The sequence below is a fragment of the Trichechus manatus genome, unplaced genomic scaffold, assembly GCF_000243295.1.
Source record: "Trichechus manatus latirostris isolate Lorelei unplaced genomic scaffold, TriManLat1.0 scaffold00003, whole genome shotgun sequence".
In the NCBI taxonomy this organism is placed as follows: Eukaryota; Metazoa; Chordata; class Mammalia; order Sirenia; family Trichechidae; genus Trichechus; species Trichechus manatus.
Window position 1 is genome coordinate 27,889,397 of NW_004443939.1, and position 21,538 is coordinate 27,910,934.

Genomic DNA, 21,538 nt, shown 5'->3' on the forward strand with positions numbered 1-21,538 from the left:
ATTAAATAAGAAAAAAGAACTGTGTTGGACCCACAAAACAAATCTGCAGATTCCATTCAACCTATAGAGTACAAGTTGTGACCTCAGCAAGGGTGAAGTTGGAGAAGAGATTTTAGTAAGTAATGATTTGACTTACAACTTACAAATGAAGTTGATTCTTATTTCTATGAAGACAATGAATTGGAGAGGGGAACCAATTAGAAGGCTATTATAACATAAGAAAATATGTTGGTTTGGAATAAATTGAGAGCAGAGATGAAAAGAAGTGCATGGATTTGAGACATGTACTCTAGAGGTAAAATAGATAGCCTTTTTGTTTGTCCTTATAAAGAAACTGCTTGAGCTTTCTTTAAAAAACAAAAAAAGTCAGACACACAAATTTAATGAGCTTTTTTCTTCCCTCTGACTTCAATTCCTTGATTCTCTTGATATTATTTTTATTTGACTTTGCTATCTAAAATTAGCTGGATCTGTTTACGGCACATCACTAACGGAAGTTGGGGTGTTGCCAATTGGGCAGGGCTACGTTGAGTTTCAGTTTCCTTTCTCTGTGTTTCCAAAGCCCCTAACTGCTGAAGAATTTTCTGCTTCCATTTTGTGTCTGCCTAGTTATCAAACAAAGCAGCTACCCTCAGCTCCAGCCCTTGTACAGGTTTGACAAACAGGTAAATGACTTGCTGCTTTCCACTGTATCCTAGCTACTTGCAAATAATTTTGTGTGTAATTAAATAATTTTTAATTAGAAATGATAGCTTAGAATGGAAAACTAGCTAATTTTTTTTCTTGTTAACTCTGCTCATTTCATGTGTAATGTAGAATAAATAAAAGGTGTAAATTCAAGCTTTCTGACAGCACATGCCGTCTGTTTTCAATATTTAATGGAAAATACACTTTGTTTTCCTCTAGATTGGGAAGCATGGCAGTGACAACTCAGTTGACATGGATGCAAGAAAAGGTTCTGCAAAACTGTTTTGGAGGAAAGCAGTTCAGCCTTCTCTATAAGGCTACAATCCATGGATCCTCCAGTGGAGACTTGCTTCAGCGATGCTCTAATCAAGGACCAACTATAACAGTGATTTATAGTGAAACGTATATTATTGGGGCATATGTGCAAGAGAGTTACCAGCAAATAAACAAAGGTTCTGTCATCCTTTTTTCATTCCAAAGGACTGAAAATTCAGAATTTGAAATAAGACGATTTAAGGCATGTACTAACAATGATGTTGATGGACAAAGATGTGACAGAAACATATTATACTATGGCAACCGTGACTTAAATATAAATATATATACGTGTTACATATCTATGAGTTACAATATAATGAAAGAAATTGGATTACCTCTAGGTGATATCTGTTTTCAGGAATGTGAGGTTTTTCGATGTGAAGGTGAGTTTACTCAGATAACCCTATACAGAGTTTTCCCCTGCATGTTTGGTGGGTTTGAGCTGATCTATCTCTTTAAGAAAAAATGGTTTAAAATATAACCTTCTTTCAATTTTTCTTGGCCTTTTCAGTTGTCTTTATCTCCAGATGGCCCAGACTGAAACCTGGCCATAAATTGTTTGCTAGGTCACCATGGTAGAAGTAGAATATACAGCATTTTCTGGAGTGTGTTTGTGTGTGGGAAGGTAGGGAGGGAGAGAAAAAAGGTGGGAGGGAGTCAGAGAGAGAGAGAAAAGAGAGGAGAGATGTGTGTGTGTGCATGCGAGTATGTGTGTGTGAGAGAGAGAGAGAGAGAGAGAAAGGAGAGTTAGAGAGAGACTTGAAGATTTTAAGATTCTGAGAAGCTCTTGAAAAGAAACCAAAGGTTGAACTTGTCTTGATTGTACTGGATACCTTCCGCTGCAGTTTCCCATTTTATCAAAAGACCACAATTGATGTACTTGTTTTTCTACTAAAGGACATTTGTTTCCCATTTTTGTTATTATAAACAGTGTACCTCTAATATGTTATGCATAAATTTTTTTTTTTGGCACAAAAGAACTTTCTAGGGTAACTTCCTGGGAGCCCAGTTGATCTTTAAAGATTATGTATGCTTGCATTTTGATAGACACTTTACAAAGATTGGCTGCTAATTAAAAGGTCAGCAATTCGAATCTACTAGCCACTCTTTGGAAACTCTATGGGGCCGTTCTACTCTGTTCTATAGGGTCACTATGAGTCGGAATCAACTTGATAGCAATGGGTTTTCAATGTGTTTTACAAAAGCTTCAGTTGTCCATACAATCCTCAGCAGTGTTATAGAAATGCTTATTTCCCTGCATCTTTGCCACTCTTTGACATTATTGAACGTTAGCATATTTTCCAACTTGATGGTCAAAAGATGGTTTCTCATTTTCTTGTTTGCTTATCCCTGATAACTAACAAGCCTATGTGTATTGGTCATTTGCATTTGTTCTTCTATGAAATACTTGTTTATTTCTACACATTTAAAAGAGGGCCTCTTGGGAACAATATTCCCTTCGTGTACGCATGTTCCAAACTATTTATCTGTGGTTGTTATACTTGAATGGCTATCAGAGCACATGATCATTGGATTACCTTTTATTTCTTTGGGGATTTTATAAAGTTTCCACAGTATTTATGTTGCTGTGGAGAACCTAAGACCAGATTTAGTTTTTATTTTTTTAATTTTTCCCTGGTGAGTGATTTGAGCTTAACTCTTGGCTATCCAAAAGATTTTCTTTTTAAATTATGGTTGACTACTGGTAAATTTATTAAGATGTGTCATGATGTTGAAAATATTGATCAGTTTTCCCTGGGAAAGAGTGTGTCTCTTACTATGTAGATTTAAACATCTTTTATTTCCGATATCTTTATCATTTTTTTCCCTCTTTAAGTATTTCTTCATTTTGTTGGGTATTTATTTCATTGTTTACTTATAGGACCTAATCATGCATTTGTTGAATTTTCATTATTACCTTCCGCAGCTCTCATTTTCTCTCTCATTCTTTTTGAAGTAAGCTTTTCATTAAAGTATAACATATAAACAGAGAAGTGCACAATCGATAAGTGTACTAATTGACAAACTTTTACAAATTGAACACACTCATGTAACCACTACTTGGATGAAGAAATAGATTAGTACCATTACTTCAGAAGACTGGTCTATGACTCTTTCTAGTTACTATCAATGAAAGATAACTATTATTCTTTATTTTCTCACCATTAATTAATTTTTCCTATTTTTGAACTTTATGTAAATGCAGTCATACAAAAATATATGTCCCTTTATATCTGACTCCTTCATTCAACATTATATTTGTGAGATTGAACTAATACACTAGATTGGATTGTAAAATCATACCCCTACAAATCAGCAATATTACCTAGTATCAGACTTTACTAGTAATTTCAAGGATAAAGACAATCAAACTTCCAGAGACAGTAGAAAGACTGGGATACTTTGTGTGACTCCCAAGATCATTCTTTCCTATTTTGGACATAGGATTTCTGACCTAGAAAAATCGACAGGGATTTTAGGTGATGCCTGGGGGTCACCTTACATATTGGAGAGTGGTTAGGTTATGGAACATCTTTATTTTATACCCAACTTCTATGAAATTTTCAGGAAGCCATGTTTCATAAATTCACAGAATCTGGATTTATTACTGTAAGAATTCTTAACCAGGGATACCCTGTTAAGGACATTCTAGAGATAAATATTCTTCCTTGTAGCCAATATCATTAGTCTATTTATTAGGAAGTTAGACTGGTCTTTCTTTTTCTGAGAGTGCCCCCAGTAACATGAGTGAATGGATCACAAGTCAGCTGCTTCAACTCCTTCCTCCCTAGTGATTTATCTATATTATTGTATGTAGCTGTACTTTTTTTCATTTTCATATAATATTCCATGACATGAATATATCACATATTCTTTTATTCAGTCACTATTGATGGATATTTGGGTTTTCCAGTTTTGGATTATTACAAATAATGTTGCTATAAACATTCTTGGCCGTGTCTTTTGGTTCACATACATAATGTATTTTTTGAAGATTAAATGTGCAAGTGAAACTGCTAGGTGATAGGATATGTGTAGGTTCAACTTCAGTAGAATACTGACAAAATTTCCCCAAGTAGTTGTACCAATTTCCTCTACCGCAAGTTGTGTAGGTGAGTTTCCTCACTCCAAATCTTCTCTAACACTTGGTACTGGCAGTTTTAAAGCATGTGCCAATTATGGTGTGTGCATTTGGCTTTCTCTGATGAGACTAGTTAGTAATTTATTTGTTTTACATTTTAAACTAATAAATGACTATATTAATTTGTCATTTAAAATTTTTTTACATTTGTCTTTATCATTTTATTATTTGCTTCAGCTTATATTCCCATGGTTAGTTCCTTTATTCTTTTCTATTTTCAAAAATTTTTCTGAAATATGCTCTCATTGCAAAATTGATATAAAGTGTTGGTATTGTAGTTATTTTCTATGCATTTACAATTTTTCTTCTCCATATGGCCCTCATAGTTATTTAAGAAAGTGTCTTTTCAAAATCCAGGTGGTTACTTGTTCTTTTTTGGTTTTACGATATTGCAGTCATAGAAAGTGGTCTTCACTATTTCTGCTTTTGATAATTTAATGAGGTTCTCTTTCTTATGCTACTTATGGCCACATTTATAAATATTCCACATAATATTCTTCTTTTGTAGCTTAGAGAACTGCCAGTGTTGTTACACCTAATCCTTTCAGTTTTAAATCCACAAGAACAGAGTATCTCATTTCCAAAGAAACTAAAAAAAAAAAAAAAAACCAATTCTATGTCTGAGTCCCATTGGTTCGAATGAAGCTCTCAGCCCACCCCTGAATACTGATTGTATTCTGATTGTCCACGCTTGAGTCCTACATTCCTTCTTGAAGCCAAGAATACAATCGGTTCGGCTGCAAGTTCCTGAAAGCCCAACTGTGGATGGTAGGTTTGGGAGAAAATCTGGTGCCAGTGGTTTTTCTGTGTGTTTCTGCACATTATCCCTCTCAGACCTACTGGATTATTTTGAGGAAAATATCTTAGAGGAGCATTCCCAGCCTTTTTCTGGTCTAGCTGTGCCTCAAGGCCTTGCCTCCCAGATACAGAAAGTGCCCTCCACTCCTGCTCTGCCCCTGATACCCTTGATGGAGTGAACTATGCACTGCTGCTGAGTAACTGGGTCAAAGATAAGATGTGCTGTTTCCTGCGTTTCTGCTGGAATTTTTCTCCAGCCCCGTCACCTTAGCCTCTAACTGATGTTGAACCACACTAGGGACTAGCGTTCTATGTACAGACACTACAATCCTGCAGTAATCCATCTTGCCTCTAGCTCTAGCCTATCCAATTCAGATGATGTTAAAGGAATTTGCCAGAATTTCCTTCACTTTCCACTATACTGCACTGTTCTCACGGAAAGTGATTTATGTGTTTGTCCCTAGTAAATTCATTTATATTATTCATTCAGGTAGCTAGTCATTCAGCAACTTTTAATGCTCATTTTTTTTATTATTATTTTCCTAGATTTATTGGATCAAAGAAAGATAAATATGGTCACTGAGTAAGTCAATGTTTTTGACATTCTATTACTCTGTTTATTGTCTTAGTCTTACTCTTTGATAGTTTTGGTCAATAAAATCAAGAACAAGCTATATCTGCAATCATGAAAATAGTTGATAATTTTAACACGTAATGCTAAAACAAAAAGAACACTGACTAGCAGGAAGACATTTCTAATTTTTTATGTATTTAAAGGAAGATAACTATTTGGCTGCATACCTGCATTTTTGCTTACAAAGTTTCAGTGTCAGCTAAGCCAGGAAATTGCTGTGGAAGTGGGTGGGTAGCAAGTAGGGAGTATCTATTGTGAAATTCAATAGTATGTTAGAAGTGTTCTACTTCCACAAACTGCAAAAATCACATATGATAATGTGATATTTAAAGTTCTTTATTGGTAATTCACCTTCATGTTTCTGTGATATTTATTCCTAGTTTATATGATCTAGTAGCTTAAGTCTAAAATGTTTTATGCATGATTGGATTTAGTTAAAATTGTTATTTTTGCTTTACCTTCTTTCACCTGCAATTTGAAGTAGGGTAGGCTCAGAACCACCTCATGTCTTTTTATATAAGAAGGCAAGTTACTAATCAAAAAATAAATAATAATATACAAGAGAATAGAACGAATTTCAGGAAAATTTATGGTAAGATCTTTGTGACCAACCTCAGTCTATTGTTAAAATTTGTGTCTAAACAGGCTCAGTAAGAGCTTATCATCTGACATGAGAACTTACAACCCATGTAGAGGTTTGGTTCACCAAATACGAATACTTCTCCTGGGTCCAACTGGAGCTGGAAAGTCTAGTTTTATTAACTCAGTGAAGTCTGTTTTCCGAGGCCGTGTAACTAACCAGTCTGTGATGGGCTTTGATACAAAGCAGGTGAGTACTTCCTGGGTCATCAAGCCTTTGCTTCTTTGTTCAGTTAATTAGATTCACAAAGCTTTTTGCTGATCAAATTCATTACACGTAGACTTCACACCAATTTACAATTTTTTTTAACGAACTGTTAAAATTGCTTTTTTTCCTTCTGCAGTTCAGGACATATTCCATTAAGGATGGGAAAGATGGGAACCCCCTACCATTTGTTCTATGTGATTCAATGGGGCTGGGTGAGAAAGAGGAGGGGCTGTGCATTGATGACATATTCTACATCTTAAAAGGCCACGTTCCTGACAGATACCAGGTAGGATTTGACTAATCATTAAGAAATTATAAGTGATTTTTAAAAATGCTTATGTTTGTCTACTACCCACAACATCAGGCTGTAGTCTAGCTGACGTGCCTCAGCATTTATTTTCTTAGACTACGCTTGTACAAGGTCCTTTGTTTCTTTTTGATTATTTTATAAAGACTTCATAAAGACTCAAAATATCTGAAGGAATCTACTGTCAGAGCTGTCGTTGTTGTTAGTTGCTGTCAAGCGGAATTGGATTCATGGCGACCCCACGTGTGCAGAGTAGAACTGCTCCCTAGGGTTTTCAAGGCTGTGCTCTTTCAGAAGCAGATCTTTCAAGGCACCTGTGGGTTCGAATCACTAACCTTTCAGATAGTAGCTGCTCACTTAACTGTTTGCACCACCCGGGGTCTCCTCATAGCTGGCATAATAGCTGTGAATGCTGTCACACTGAACACCACATCAATTGTTTTTGGCTATGTGAAACAGAAATACAACCACATCAACTTAACCACGTAGGTAATTTTTCTCATGTAACAGGAAGTTCGGAGGCAGGCAGTCTGGGGCTGGTGTGGCAGCTCTCTGAGGTCATTTAATGTCAGGAGTCCTCCTGACTTTCTCTTCTGAGACCCTCAGCATGTAGTTCTCATCCTTACGCTCTCAAGATGTTCACCCTGAGCACTATCAGTGTTCCAGGAAAGAGGACGGGGGAGATCAAAGAGACACCTTAGTCTTTTTAATTTTTTCTTAATCCAGAGAAAAACTGGCTTTCTAAGATTCTAAGAAAGCTCATTGATTATTTCTCAATGGTCCAGGCTGGGTCACATGGCTACCCCAGCTGCAAGGGAGTTTTGGGAGGTAAACACTTTTTATTGGGTACATTTTGTTCCTAAATATAATTTAGTCTTTATTGCTAAGTAGGCATCTAAGCAATGTCTGCCACAAACTCTGTAGAATTTTTATGAATTATAAATATATAATGTTTGTAAATTAAAACTTACTACTTGTCGGGCTCTGAGGTTACAGTGGCACTCAGACAGATTTTTTTTTTGCCCTTAAGGAGCTTGCAGTCTTCTGTAAGGAATACATACTTCTACAGTAAAACACGTACTACAATATGGGTAAGAACAGAGTGCTTTAGGTGTATATAGAATAAGTTGTTGTCTTGTGCTATTGAGTTGATTCCAGCTCATGGCGACTCCATGTGTTACATAGTATAACTGCTCCATAGGGTTTTCTTGGCTGTAATCATTTATGGAAACAGATAGCCAGGCCTTTTCTGCAGTGCCACTGTGTGTGTTCAGACTGCCAATCTTTCAGTTATCAGCCAAGCTCAAACCGTTTTCACACCTAACTCAATCTTTGGTGGTTCAGAAAAGATTTCTCAGAAAGTGTTTAACACTGTTCTCAAATATATCTCTCATAAAAGAAAAGTGAATTGCGTATTTGCTAGGTGTATAGGCAAATAGTCAACCGGTAACAAATGAAAGTTTGTATCAATTCTATAAAGTGTTTATAAACACCATTGCGTGATATCTAGATGGCAAAAGCATAAGGGTTACTTTGGATCCTCTTCTGTCCTCACATGGACTTTTAAAGCGTGGGATGCTAGCATCCAAGGGACTTAGGATCATCTGACAGTGAAAACATTTACATACTGCTTTAATATATTTTAGAAGTAACCTGCTTGATCTGATTTAGTAATTATTTACTCTGATGAAAGATTTCATCGGTGAGATTAGATAAGGCCACAGTAATGTACAGTCCTCATTAAATTAATGATACTCTTAATTCAACAAAATTTTAATTCAACAAATATCTGTTGAGCATCTACAGTATTCTAGGCACTATAACAAGGACAGAAAGGCCATCAGCAATCTTCATTCCGTAAAGACTGAATTAACTAGAAAGTTCTAGTTTAATCATTTGTATTTTTGCTAACAGAAAGAAAGCACTTGAATAATCATATTTTATTACAATTTATTTGGACATTGGCTATTATAGACACAAGTGCCAATCTGAAAAAAAAAAAGAAGAAATATTACATTCTTTGCTTCCTAATTTGTGCCTAGTACCCCTCTATCACAACATGTGTTAATTGGTCAAGAGTCCTAGAATTTCCCTTGGATCTTAAAGGATTACAAAGTGGAAAAGCACATTTCACCAAGGAAAAGAAAGCAGGAAACATAAGATGTTTGGTAGGGAGAGGTAGCCTGAACGTAATTGTTTACTCTTCTATTTTGCATCAGTTAGTGACTCAGTTATTTAATTATTTTCACATATTCAACAATTGTCTGTGAATTTCTTGACTCTTTGAAAGATGCTGCAGATACACAATTAAATAAATCATGATTCCTGCTCTTGTGCAATTTGCAATATACATAGGAATCTTTGGGTGGTGCAAACAGTTCATGTGCTCTCATGCTAACCAAGAGGTTGGAGGTTCAAGTCCACCCAGAAGTACCTCAAAAGAAAGGCCTGGTGATCTACTTCTGAAAAATCAGCCAGTGAAAACCTTATGAAGTACAGTTCTACTCTGACACACACAGGGTTGCCATGATTAGGAATTACTCAATGACAACTGGTGGTTTTTGTGGAGTTCACAATTCATATGGGCAGGGAGAGAGTATGGGGGTGGGGGGGGAGGTGTGGGGTTTGAATCTGTCACCTAAGGAAATCATTGCAAATCATTAAGGTAAGTTTAATGATATGTCCAAGATCCTATTGGGAGAAGAGAGACACCCAAGAGAGATAGTGGAAGAGCAGAATTATTATTAAGGACAGCTTTTGGAGAAAGTGATATCTGATGCTTCAGACTAAGATGTGTGAATTCACAATCTCTCTTAATGTTGACCTTCTTACTGGCCTCCCTGCATCCACGCTTGTTTTCTTCCCTACGTGTCTGTATATATGTTAAGAAAAGTATTATATATTGTCGAAAGAACACTTCAATACCAAAGGTATAAAGTATAAAATAAAATTCTCTTCCTCACTCTGTTAACACCACAATTTAGAGGGAACTACTCGTAACCTAAATGCAATAATGCAGTACATATTTTAAACAACTTGTTATAATTTCTTTTTACAATGTATTGTGAGTATCATTCCACATCAGTACATATAGCACAGACTCAGTTTTTAAAATGACTGAATATTATTCATAAATAGCTCAGTTGCTTTTAGTTTTCATTCTTCAAAATAATGTTGCAATGAACATTCTTGTGAAAATATATTTGTATACTTGTGGGAGTATTTCTGAAGAATACATTTCTGGGCCAAATAGTATGTACATTTTAAAATATTGGTAGCACATAACAAATATGGGGAGAAGTAGCCAAAAATCCAAAGGGATTAAATCAATTTGGAGTTCCACAAAAAGTGAAAGAAAAAATAAAAGTGCCCTTTTTCCCCGTTCCCTCTCCAACTGTGGGTAAAAAGAGTACTTGGTATATTTTTAATATAGTAGAGGAAAAGCATTTTTGCCATTATAATTCACATTTCTTTGGTTATTAGTGAGATTTAGTGCCCTTTTGCATATTTATCAGCCATTTGTATCTTCTGAAAATTACCTATTCAGGTCCTTTACTTGATTTCAATTTATTATTTTTTGTTGTGGATTTGAGTAGTATTTAGAGATTAAAGATATTAAACCTTTATCTGACCTATGTGTTTCTAATGACCATCTTTTCTGCCGGAATGTAAGCATCGTAAGATTAGAGACCTGTCTATTTTTTCACTATTTTGTTCACTTACAGAATACCCAGCAAATAGTATATGCTAATAAACATTTGTTAATATGTTGCTTTATGTTTACCTTACAGTTTAATTCTATAAAACCAATCACACCAAGCCATGTTAATTACATTGACTGTCCATTGCTGAAGGACAGAATTCATTGTGTGGCATTTGTGCTGGATGCCAACACTGTTGAAAACCTCTCTCAGGAGATGGTGGCAAAGATCAAAAGAACTCGAAGGGAAGTGATAAAGTGTGGTGAGTATCACCCCACTTTGCTACTAAGGTTTGATTAACCTATGTTGTAGAATGTTTTTTGGACAGGACAAGGAATTTACAGAATTGCTTCTCTGAATGTTTCCTGGCCCACCAGCACAGTTCAATGAATTTGGGCACTCATTAACTGTATGACCTTGTGCAAGTGACTTAAACTCTCTATGCCTCAATTCCCAGTCTGCATAATTAGTATAATAATAACACCTACCCCAGAGATTTATTGTATGGATTAAACAAATCAACAGATGTTAAAAGTTTAGTACAGCCCAGTCATCCCTAGCTACGTACTACCCCTCCATAATAGCATGCAATTATTGATCAAGAGTCCTAGAGTTTCCCTTGGGCTTTAAAAGATTAGAAAGTAGAAAAGAGCATTTCATTAAGGAAAAGGAAGCAGAAAAATAAAATTTTTGGTAGGGAGAGGTAGATTGTAGTCTTCAGAGAGGGTAAGTGGAACCAGAAGTTAGGGTATCCCACTCCAGCTTTTCTTGGCCTTATTATACATTTTGTTCGGGAAAGAGCCAGTTTATCACAATTTTGAGTAGAGTTAGAAACAGGGAATCATTGACTTACTTGCTCATTGAAATCTAAAATCTTGCAAAGGTGAGGCACTTGCTAGTACTGTGAATAGGAACAGGTTATTTACAGTGCTTTGACACATTCTGTCCTTCTTGAGACCTCTTTTCCTTCACTTTTTTTGTTGGAGCCCTTTGGTTTTCTTTTCCAGTCTCTGTCAAAACACAACTGTTTGGATAGGATGTGAAAACAATCAGCAGTAGTGTAGCATAAATTTTAGTTACCTCTTCAAGAAGTGCTTTCATTTGAAGCCTTATTTCTCAAATGGAAGGCAACGAAAGGACTTCCCATGTCAGAGGAATTCCAGGCACTAACTGATTAGTTCAGGTTTTGTTTTTGTTTTTTTTTTTTTTTTGATGGGGGGTGGCGGTGGAAGGGGTCTTCCCAAACGTTTGAAATTACTCCATAGATAGCCTATTGCATTGCTGTTGTTGCTAGTCACTATCGAGTTAGCTACAACTCATGGTGACATTATATATAAAAGAACAAAATGTTGCCTGGCCCTGTAAGGTTGCGTACTGCATATTTGGCAGTTAATTAACTGAAGAATACTGTCTGTAATGCTAAATGAATGCTGTCTGTAATGCTAAAAATCATATGTATCTGTTTGGCATAGGTGTGGTACATGTGGTTTTGCTCACTTATGTGGAAGATCTACATCTGATTACGAAAGCTGACCTTGTAGACCCATACAGATGTATGCCTGTGAAGTTCAAGGTAATGAATGATACTCTTCGTAAACATATTTTTTGGATTACATCACCATGAAACCAAAAAAACCAAACCCATTGCAGTTGAGTCGATTCTGACTCATAGGACAGGGTAGAACTGCCCCATAGGGTTTCCAAAGAACAGCTGGTGGATTCAAAGTGGTGACCTATTGGGTTAGCAGCCATAGCTCTTAATCACTGCGTCACCACATCACCATGTCCTATTATCTTACTGTGTATTAATATAAAAATAAATACCTATAGAGTTTAAGAAGAATAAACTCCGTTACCTGGGTAATTCAAGCTCATTCCCAAATTTAAAAAATGGTATGTATTTATTTTATACTAACACAGATAACTCCATTCATTAAAATTTAATTTAACTTGGTTCAATTCAAAACATATCTATTGATTACCTTCAACAATCAAGGCAATGTGATATTCTCTAATCAGATACACAGATAATTAGAACAATTCCCCTTCACTTAAAAGGCTTTCAATTTTATAGGTGAGGATGAGGTGATGGAAGAGTGGGATAAGAAAGAGTTGGCAAATAAATAAATATGATTGAGTATGATAAATATCATGAAATGGCCAAAAATAAAGTGCTTTAAAAGTTTAGAGGAGGAAAACATTGTGTTAGAGGGGATGGGAGGAGATTTCATTACTATAGTGGCACTAAGAAACGACATGTTAGGGGAAGAAATTCAAGAAGTGAAGAACAGGAGAAAAAGGCCATGGGGAAAGCATAAATCAGTATACCAATGTAGGAAAGGGCAGCGTGTTTGGGAAGCAGAGAGCTGTTCAGATTAATGGAGGGCTGGGTCCTTGTAGGGAGAGACAAAGTGAGAAAGAGGACATTTCCATGAGGACATTTTACTTAATTAGGTGCATTATGGACATCATAGGAATCTTTTGGAAGAGAAGTGATGTGATCAAAGTTAAGCTTCAGAAAGATTAATCTGCCAACTGTGTGCAGACAGAGTGGAATTGAAAGGAATCTGGAGGGAAGTACAACAATTGGGAGAATGTAATGATAACTAATACTTCTCGAGCATTATATATGTAATACATTATCTTATTCAATTCATCAGAACAACTCTGTGAGATGGGTACTACCATTACTACATTTTACAGATGAGAAAACAATACCACACAGAGTTTAAGTACTTTGCCAACGTTTACAGAGTTAAATTCAGACTGCAGAATTTGGAAAAAATATTTAATTTCTTCATCTTTGACATTAGCAGTTGGTGCCTAAATTTGAATAATAGTCATATTAACTGGTGTTCCTTGTAGGCATATGGATATTATCCTATCACTGATAACATTGTACTTCAGGATAGATCTTGAAATGTTCTTTTTGATGATGAACATGATGCCATTCCTCTTCAATTTGTCATTCCTGGCATAATAGACTATATGATTGTCTGATTCAAAATGGCCAGTACCAGTCCATTTCAGCTTACTAATGTTGATCTTTATGCAATCCCTTTCATTTTTGACAATTTCCAATTTTCCTAGATTAATACGCCTTACATTCCTATTATTAATGGATGGTTGCAGCTGTTTCTTCTCATTTTGAATCATGCCATGTCAGCAAATGAAGGCCCAAAAAGCTTTACTCCTTCCATGTCATTAAGGTCAACTCACTTTGAGGAGGCAGCTCTTCCCCAGTTGTCTTTTGAGTGCCTTCCAATCTGAGGAGCTCATCTTCTGGCACTATACCAGATAATGTTTTGCTGCTATTCATAAGGTTTTCACTGGCTAATTTTTTTAGAAGAATATTTCCAGGTACTTCTTCCTAGTCTGTCTTAGTCTTGAGGCTCAGCTGAAACTTGTTCACCGTGGGTGACCCTGCTGGTATCTGATATACTGGTGGACTAGCTTCCAGCATCACAGCAACATGCAAGTCACCACAGTACGACAAACTGACAGACTTACTAACTTCTGCAGTCTGATAGTGATTAAACATGAAATCAAGATGCATTGATAATTACTGGTGATTGGAATATGCAGTTGAAAACAAAGCAGAAGGATCCATAGCTGGAAAATGTGGCCTTGGTGATAAAACAACGCTGGAGATCAATCAAATGATAGAATTTTGCCAGACCAATGGCTTATTCATTGCAAATACTTTTTTTTCAGCAACATAAACTGCAACTATACACGTGAACCTTGCTGAATGGAATAGACAGGAATCAAATGACTACATCTGTGGAAAGAGACAGGGGCTGAATGTTCTGACAGACCATCAATTGCTCCTATGCAAGTTCAAGTTGAAGCTTGAACTTTTGAAGAAAATTAAAACAATTCCACCAGACCAAAAGTATGATCTTTAGTATATCCCACTTGAATTTAGAGATCATCTAAAGAATATTTTGTCACATTGAATGCCAATGAAGACCAGACAAGTTGTGGGATGACATCAAGGACATTATACATGAAGAAAGTGAAAGGTCATTAAAAAGACAGGAAAGAAAGAAAAGACCAAAATGGAAATTTGCTCTTAAATGTAGAGAAGCTAAAGTGAATGGAAGAAAAGATGAAGTATAAGAGCTGAACAGATGGTTTCAAAGGGTGGCTCGAGAAGCCAAAGTAAAGTATTATAATGAAATGTGCAAAGACCTGGAGTTAGAAAACCAAAAGGGAAGAATATGCTAGGTATTTCTCAAGCTGAAAGAACTGAAGAAAAAATTCAAGCCTCAAGTCATAATTTTGAAGCCTCAAAAGAAGATAGAAGGAATACATACAGTCACTGTACCGAAAAGAATTGTTTGACATTCAACCATTTCAGGAGGTAGCATATGATCAGCAACCGATAGTACTGACAGAAGTCCATGCTGCACTGAAGGCATGGGTGAAAAACAAGGCGCCAGGAACTGATGAAATACGAATTGAAATGTTTCAACAAATTAATGCAATACTAGAAGAACTCACTCTTCTATGCTAAGAAATTTGGAAGACAGCTACCTGGCCAACTGACTGGAAGAGATCCGTATTTGTGTCCATTCCAAAGAAAGGTAATTCAACAGAATGCGGAAATTATTGAACAATATCATTGATATCACAGGCAAGTAAAATATTGCTGAAGATAATTCAAAAACAGTTGTAGCAATACATTGACAGAGAACTGCCAGAAATTCAAGTCAGATTCAGAAGAAGATGTGGAACAAAAGATATCATTGCTGATGTCAGACGGATCTTGGCTGAAAGCAGAGAATAGCAGATGGATGTTTACCTGTATTTTACCTGTACACAAAGGCATTTGACTGTGTGGATCATAACAAATTACGGATGACATTGCGAAGTATAGGAATTCCAGAACACTTAATTGTGCTCATGAGGAACTTGTACATAGATCAAGAAGCAGTTGTTCGAAGAGAACAAGGGGATATTGTGTGGTTTAAAGTCAGGAAGGGTGTGCGACAGGGCTGTATCCTTTCACCGTACTTATTCTATTTGTATGCTGAGCAAATAATACGAGAAGTTGGGCTATATGAAGAAGAACAGGATATTAGGATTGCAGGACTGCAATACTCATTAACAATCTGTGATATGCAGATGACACAACCTTGCTTGCAGAAAGTGAAGAGGACTTGAAGCATTTACTGATGAAGATCAAACATCCTTTAGTATAGATTACACTTTAACACAAAGAAAACAAAAATCCTCACAACTAGACCAATAAAGAACATCGTGATAAATGGAGAAAATATTGAAGTTGTGAAAGATTTCATTTTACTTGGATCTACAATCAATGCCCATGGAAGCAGCAGTCAAGAAATAAAAAGATGTATTGCATTGGGCAAATCTGCTGCAAAAGACCCCTTTAAAGTGTTAGAAAGCAAAGATGCCACTTTGAGGACTAAGGTGCACCTGACCCAAACTGTAGTATTTTCAATTGCCTCATATGCATGTGAAAGGTAGACAATGAATAAGGAAGACTCAAGAAAATTGATGCTTTTGAATTATGATGTTGGCAAAGAATATTGACTATACCATGGACTACCAGAAGAATGAACAAATCTGTCTTGGAAGAAGTACAGCCAGAATGCCACTTAGAAACAAGGATGTGGTGAGACTTTGTCTCAAGTACTTTGGACATATTATCAGGAGGGACCAGTTCCTGGTGAAGGCCATCATGCTTGGCAAAGTAAAGTGTCTGTGAAAAAGAGGAAGACCCTTAATGAGATGGATTGACACAGTGGCTGCAACAATGGGCTCAAACATAGCAAGGATTTTGAGGATGGTGCAGGACTGTGCAGGGTTTCTTTTTCTGTTGTTGCGCTATGAGTCGGAACTGACTCTATGGCACAACACAAGAGCTAAAAAGTTACAGAGCCAATGTTTTGAAACCCAGCAGTGTTTTCCAGAGATAAATTACTTTAAGTAAGGATGGAGTCCCTGGGTTGTATGAACTATTAACATGCTCGACTGCTAACCAAAATGTTGGAGGTTCAAGTCCATCCAGAGGTGCCTCAGAAAGAAGGCCCGGTAATTTACTTCCAAAAAACAGCTATTGAAAACTCTATGGAGCACAGTTCTACTCTGACACACATGAGGTCGCCATTAGTTGGAATCAACTTGACCACAACTAGTTTAGTTTTTTTTTTTTAACCTTTAACTATCTAGTACAATTGACTTATCCTGAGAATAACTTTAAAAAAAAAACAGGAAAATTATGAACTCTAGTGTAAGTGTACTAAAAATGCTTCAATTTCATAGTAGCTTCTATAGAACAATTAGTTGCCTTTTGCTTCTAATTCATATTGAATCTCTTACACATATTCCAAATGAAAATTAGCAGTGATGTTACAGCTTACCTGTAATGTTCTTCAAGAAGAACTTTATGGGGTTATTTCTCTACTTCTGTTTTTCGTTCAGGAAGTTTATCGCCAAGCTCCTACTTTTTGTTATTGCTTTCACAATGTGTTTTTGTACAGAATAATTTTTCACTGTTTTAAAAAATGTGGGCTTTAATCTCTGTATTGCAGATAGAGGCTGTCCACAGAGAACTTGGTTTTCCTCTTTCTGACATCTTCGTGGTTAGCAATTATACCTTAGAGTGGGAGCTGAGCCTTTCAAAGAACTTTCTGATCCTCTCTTCACTGAAGCAGATGCTACGGGCTGCAGATGACTTCTTAGAGGATTTGCCTCCTGAGGAAACAGGTAGATATACTTGGTAGGGGTAGATGCATGAAGGTTTCAGCTACTTGGTTACTTCTTGTCTGGATCTGTTAGGTGCCTGGCAGTTCTCTGTCTCTGTAGGTCATTGCTCAGTGTTGTCCTACCCTTTAACCCCCTGGTAGATTGAGGGTTTTTTCCTCTTACTTTTCCTGATTTTTTCCTAGAATACACGCTAGAGGTCTAATTCTCTTCCCCTTTGTCTTGTTTTCAGATGGAATTTTAAAATGACCCTCCTTCGTCATTCCTAATGTTTGAACATGGCAAGCTGTATCCCTACCCTTTTCTCTCAGAATGTGCTTCTTTGCTTGGAACCTACAACTGGATTGGATCAGGGTTATTCCTGATTAGATGTGGTATTTTGTTATTTGCTTCTTCCTTGGGACCTTATGCTTCTGACTTTTTTGACTTGACTTTTTGGACTCCTCTCCCTCGTCTTAGACCCTCTTCATACAGTATGGTCAGTGCTACGTAGAGAGGTGTACTTTTCATATTTATGGCCTGAGAATTTAACAATATGTATATTCTCTGTTATCAACCTGCGTACAGTATATGTTGCAATGTTTCAATCAAAGATCAGGCATAAGTTTCAATCTGTACTCATATCTTACACAAGTATTCATGGTAATTTAGCTCTTGAGAAATCAAATTAAAATATCTTATCCTCTCCATTTGTCTCATACTCTCAGATTACTGAGAAACCCTGACTCTGCCATCTTAGTTTCTCTGTCTCCTCCTTTCTTCCTGGTACATATTACTCCTAAGTTCAGGACTACCTCAGACCTCCAGTGGCCCGATCTTTTTCTTTCCTTTGGTTGTGTTAGCCCAGAATATCCACAAAGAACATTTTGTTTCTCTTTTCTCAGTGACCAGAAGGAAAAAACAATCAAATGTATAAAACATTTCTCAGAGATCAGAAGAAAGAAAAAAAAAAAAAGAAGAAGAAAAATGTATGAGCTTGACTTCATGAATAATTTTTATCTCATCAAATAGTGAAGTTGAGAAATGAGATAATACAGGAAAAAGAGAAGTATCTGCAACTGAAGGAGTGCATTTTATTTATGTCTAAGATGAAGATACACATAAAATCATAGCACCTGTAATAACTAAGAATAGCACAAGTTAGTCATTTAGTGTGACACACAACCATAATTTCTTTTGGATTTATATCCTGTATCCTGTGAAAAAATTAAGGTTCTTCATATAAAACCCAAGGCTGACTTCCATTTATTGAACACCAATTCATTTTAGCCTTATTCCAAAGGGGTATGCATGTGTGTATGTGTGTGTGTGTGTGTTTATGAAAGAGAGAGAGAAAGAAAGAGATTATGTGCTTGTACAGGTGTGTGTGAGATCTTGGAAAATTTTTTTTTTTTAAATATGGCTTGTCAGTATCTCTGATCTTCACCCACTTTGTCTTAATTTTGCCTTCTTAATTTGTTTTGAAAGAACTGTATTTTCGTCTGTTTGGGTGTCCATCTAATGTGTTATTCTTTCATCTTAAAACTAAAGCCATGTTTGTTGAATATCTTGACTCCTCTTCCAGGATATGATGACTAATATTAATAAGATTTCTATGGAACTCAAGCTGAAAGGGACTATAATCTGATTACTTTATCAGTTAAGAGGATTTCAGTTACTAGCAATAAAACTCAGCCTTCACTACCGGAATAAAAAAGAGGGCTACTGTATCGGATCAAATAATCAAACAATAGAAAGGGCTAGGATTGAGCTGACCTCAGAGATTATTGAATTTAGGAACTCAAAGCTATTACGTTTCTGTTTCTTTCTCTCATATATGGCCAGGGTGGGGGTGATTTATTATCAGAGAAAGAAGTTAATCACGGACATGGCTAAAATTGGATCGACGGAGTCATAGAGCTTGCACATGGTACATTGTAATGGGTTGAATAATGGCCCTTCAAAAAGATTATTTTCACCCAGAACTTCAGAACGTGACCTATTTGGAATAAGGATCTTTGCAGATATAATTAAGGTAAGAATCTTGAGATAAGATCATCCTGGATTAGGGTGGGCCCTAAATGTAATGAAAAGTGTCCTTGTAAGAGACAGAAGACACATAGAGACACAGGGAAGAAGGTCATGTGAGGATAGAGGCAAAGTTTGGAGTTGTGCTGCCACAAACAAAGACATGGCAGGAGGCACCAGAAGCTAGAAGAGGCAGGGAAGGATTTCTGTAGAGCCTTTGGAGGTAGCATGACCCCGCTGATACCTTGATTTCCGACATTTGGCCTCCAGAAATTTGAGAGAATAAATTTGTTATTTTAGGTCACCAAGTTTGTGGTCATTTGTTGTGGCAGTCCTTGGAAATAAATACACACATATGGTTTTAATAGATATTGTTAATTTCTTTTGAAGGGCTATTATGGATTGAATTGTGTACCCAACAATATGTGTTGGAATTCTAACCCCTGTACCTGTGAGTGTAATCCTGTTTGGAAATAGGTGCCTTTGTTATGTTAATTGGATCATACCCTAGCAAGATGAGTTCTAAATTTAATCACTTCTGAATTATAAAAAGAGTAAATTAAACACAGAGCAAGCACGAATCCGGAAGGCAGATGCCATATGAGGATCCTTTACAAGCCAAAGAACCAAGGAATACCCAGGGCTACCTACAAGGAAGTCATTAAATCAGCTGAGACCTTGATTTGGACTTTTAGCTTCTAGAACTGTGAGAAAATACATTTCTGTTCTTTAAAGTCACCCACTCATGGTATTTTTGTTACAGCAACACTAGCTAACTAAGACAAGGGCTTTTGAAAACTATTTTATTCCATTTACAAATTTAGTGAATTAAGGCTCATCAAATATTTTAAACTCTGTCTTAAAATTTAATATATTTGAGTTCCTGTTTTAGTGACTCAATTGTTTGACTTAACCTTTTTTGAGTACTAAATGATTCTTGTAGATCCAATATGTTGAACTTAAAAACATAATAAACCTAAAGTTATTTTAAATTTCCCATATGTGACTGAAAGTAATTATTCAATTAGATATTTTAAATTAAAGATAAAAGAAATTCGACAGGTTGTTAGTTGCCATCGAGACAGCTCCTACTACTCATGGTGACCCCATGTGTGCTGAGTAGAACTGCGCTCCATAGAGTTTTTGAGGTTATGACATTTTTTCAGAGGTGCCTCTGGGTGGGTTTCTACCGCTGACCTTTTGGCTAGTAGTTGAGTGCTTAACGTTTGTACCCCCCAGAAACTCCTATTAGTACATTATATTTGGTTAACTATTTCTGTATAAGAAACCACTTTAAAACTCAGTGACTTAAAACAAGAATCGTTTATTATCATCTGTGTCTGTGGGTCGATTAGGATTTGCTTGCCCTAGGATGGACTCTGCTTTAGTGCTGCTACTGGAGTTGGTCGGCACCCATGGTTTCATTCCATGTGTGTGCATTCTGAGGTCTAGGTTAAAGAGACAGTAGCCTATTGGGGAAGCTGTTTTTATTATGTGACAGAATTGCAAGTAGGCAAGGGAAATGGCCGAGGCTTAGAACTAGCACATCATCACTTCTGCCCATCTGCCATGGACCAAAACAAGCCACATGACCAAACCATGATCAATGGGGCTGAAAAACTCATTCTCTCCACAATGAAGTTATGGCAAGTGTATGACTGCAGAAAAGGGTGATGAATTGGGACCAGTAATGTATGTATATGTACATCAACTACATACATAACAAGTTGTGCAATTTCCTTCATAATACAAAAATATTAATATGATTTTTGTTCTTTTAAAACTTTCCATACTTAATTTATAGATTTTCTTGGGATTGTAAGGTGTGTACTTACTAAGGAAGACAAGTACCATCTCAGGTTACTTAGATTATGTTAAACCGAGAAACCAAACCTGGTGCCATCAAGTCAATTCCGACTCATAGCAACCCTGTAGGACAGAGTAGAACTGTCCCGTGGAGTTTCCAAGGGGAGGCTGGTGGATTTGAACTGCCAACCTTTTGGTAAGCAGCTGTAGCTCTTAACGACTGCACTACCAGGGCTCCTTAGATTACATTAGGCCAAAGATTTTCATCTAGGACATTGACTGGATTCTTTTTGGTGATAAAAGATCCACCAAACCCTACATATAGTTGTTATGTCTGTTGTTATATAACCTAAAGGAAGTGGCTATGTAGTACATTACCATAAAATTCAAGTGTTTTTTATATATATATGTATATATAAGTTTTATGTATGTAGTAGCCATTCGTTTTTGGCCCAAATTAGGACATTTTTTAAAAAGTAAAATGGGGATTATTAAAAATTATGCTAGGACAAGAGACATAAATCTGACCTGTCCCATATAAACAAAGATGTATAAT

At 36.4% G+C, this 21,538-nt stretch overlaps 1 protein-coding gene across 2 annotated transcripts; it reads left to right on the plus strand.

Annotated features, from left to right (window-relative positions):
• Positions 1–569: 569 nt before the first annotated feature.
• IFI44 (interferon induced protein 44) lies at positions 570–19,235 on the plus strand. Of its 2 annotated transcripts, none has more exons than XM_023731403.1 (9): positions 570–665; positions 907–1,388; positions 5,492–5,528; positions 6,225–6,408; positions 6,563–6,712; positions 10,525–10,696; positions 11,907–12,007; positions 16,998–17,172; positions 17,402–18,396. In XM_023731403.1, exons 2-9 carry the CDS (start codon positions 917–919, stop codon positions 17,416–17,418), a joined length of 1,308 nt encoding a protein of 435 aa, XP_023587171.1. In that variant the 5' UTR covers positions 570–665; positions 907–916; the 3' UTR covers positions 17,419–18,396. The 2 variants fall into 2 exon arrangements, 1 of the variants encoding a protein (XP_023587171.1); XR_002824101.1 differs by lacking the exon at positions 570–665 and having other exon boundaries at positions 917–1,388; positions 17,402–17,543; positions 18,054–19,235.
• The last annotated feature ends 2,303 nt before the right edge of the window (positions 19,236–21,538 follow it).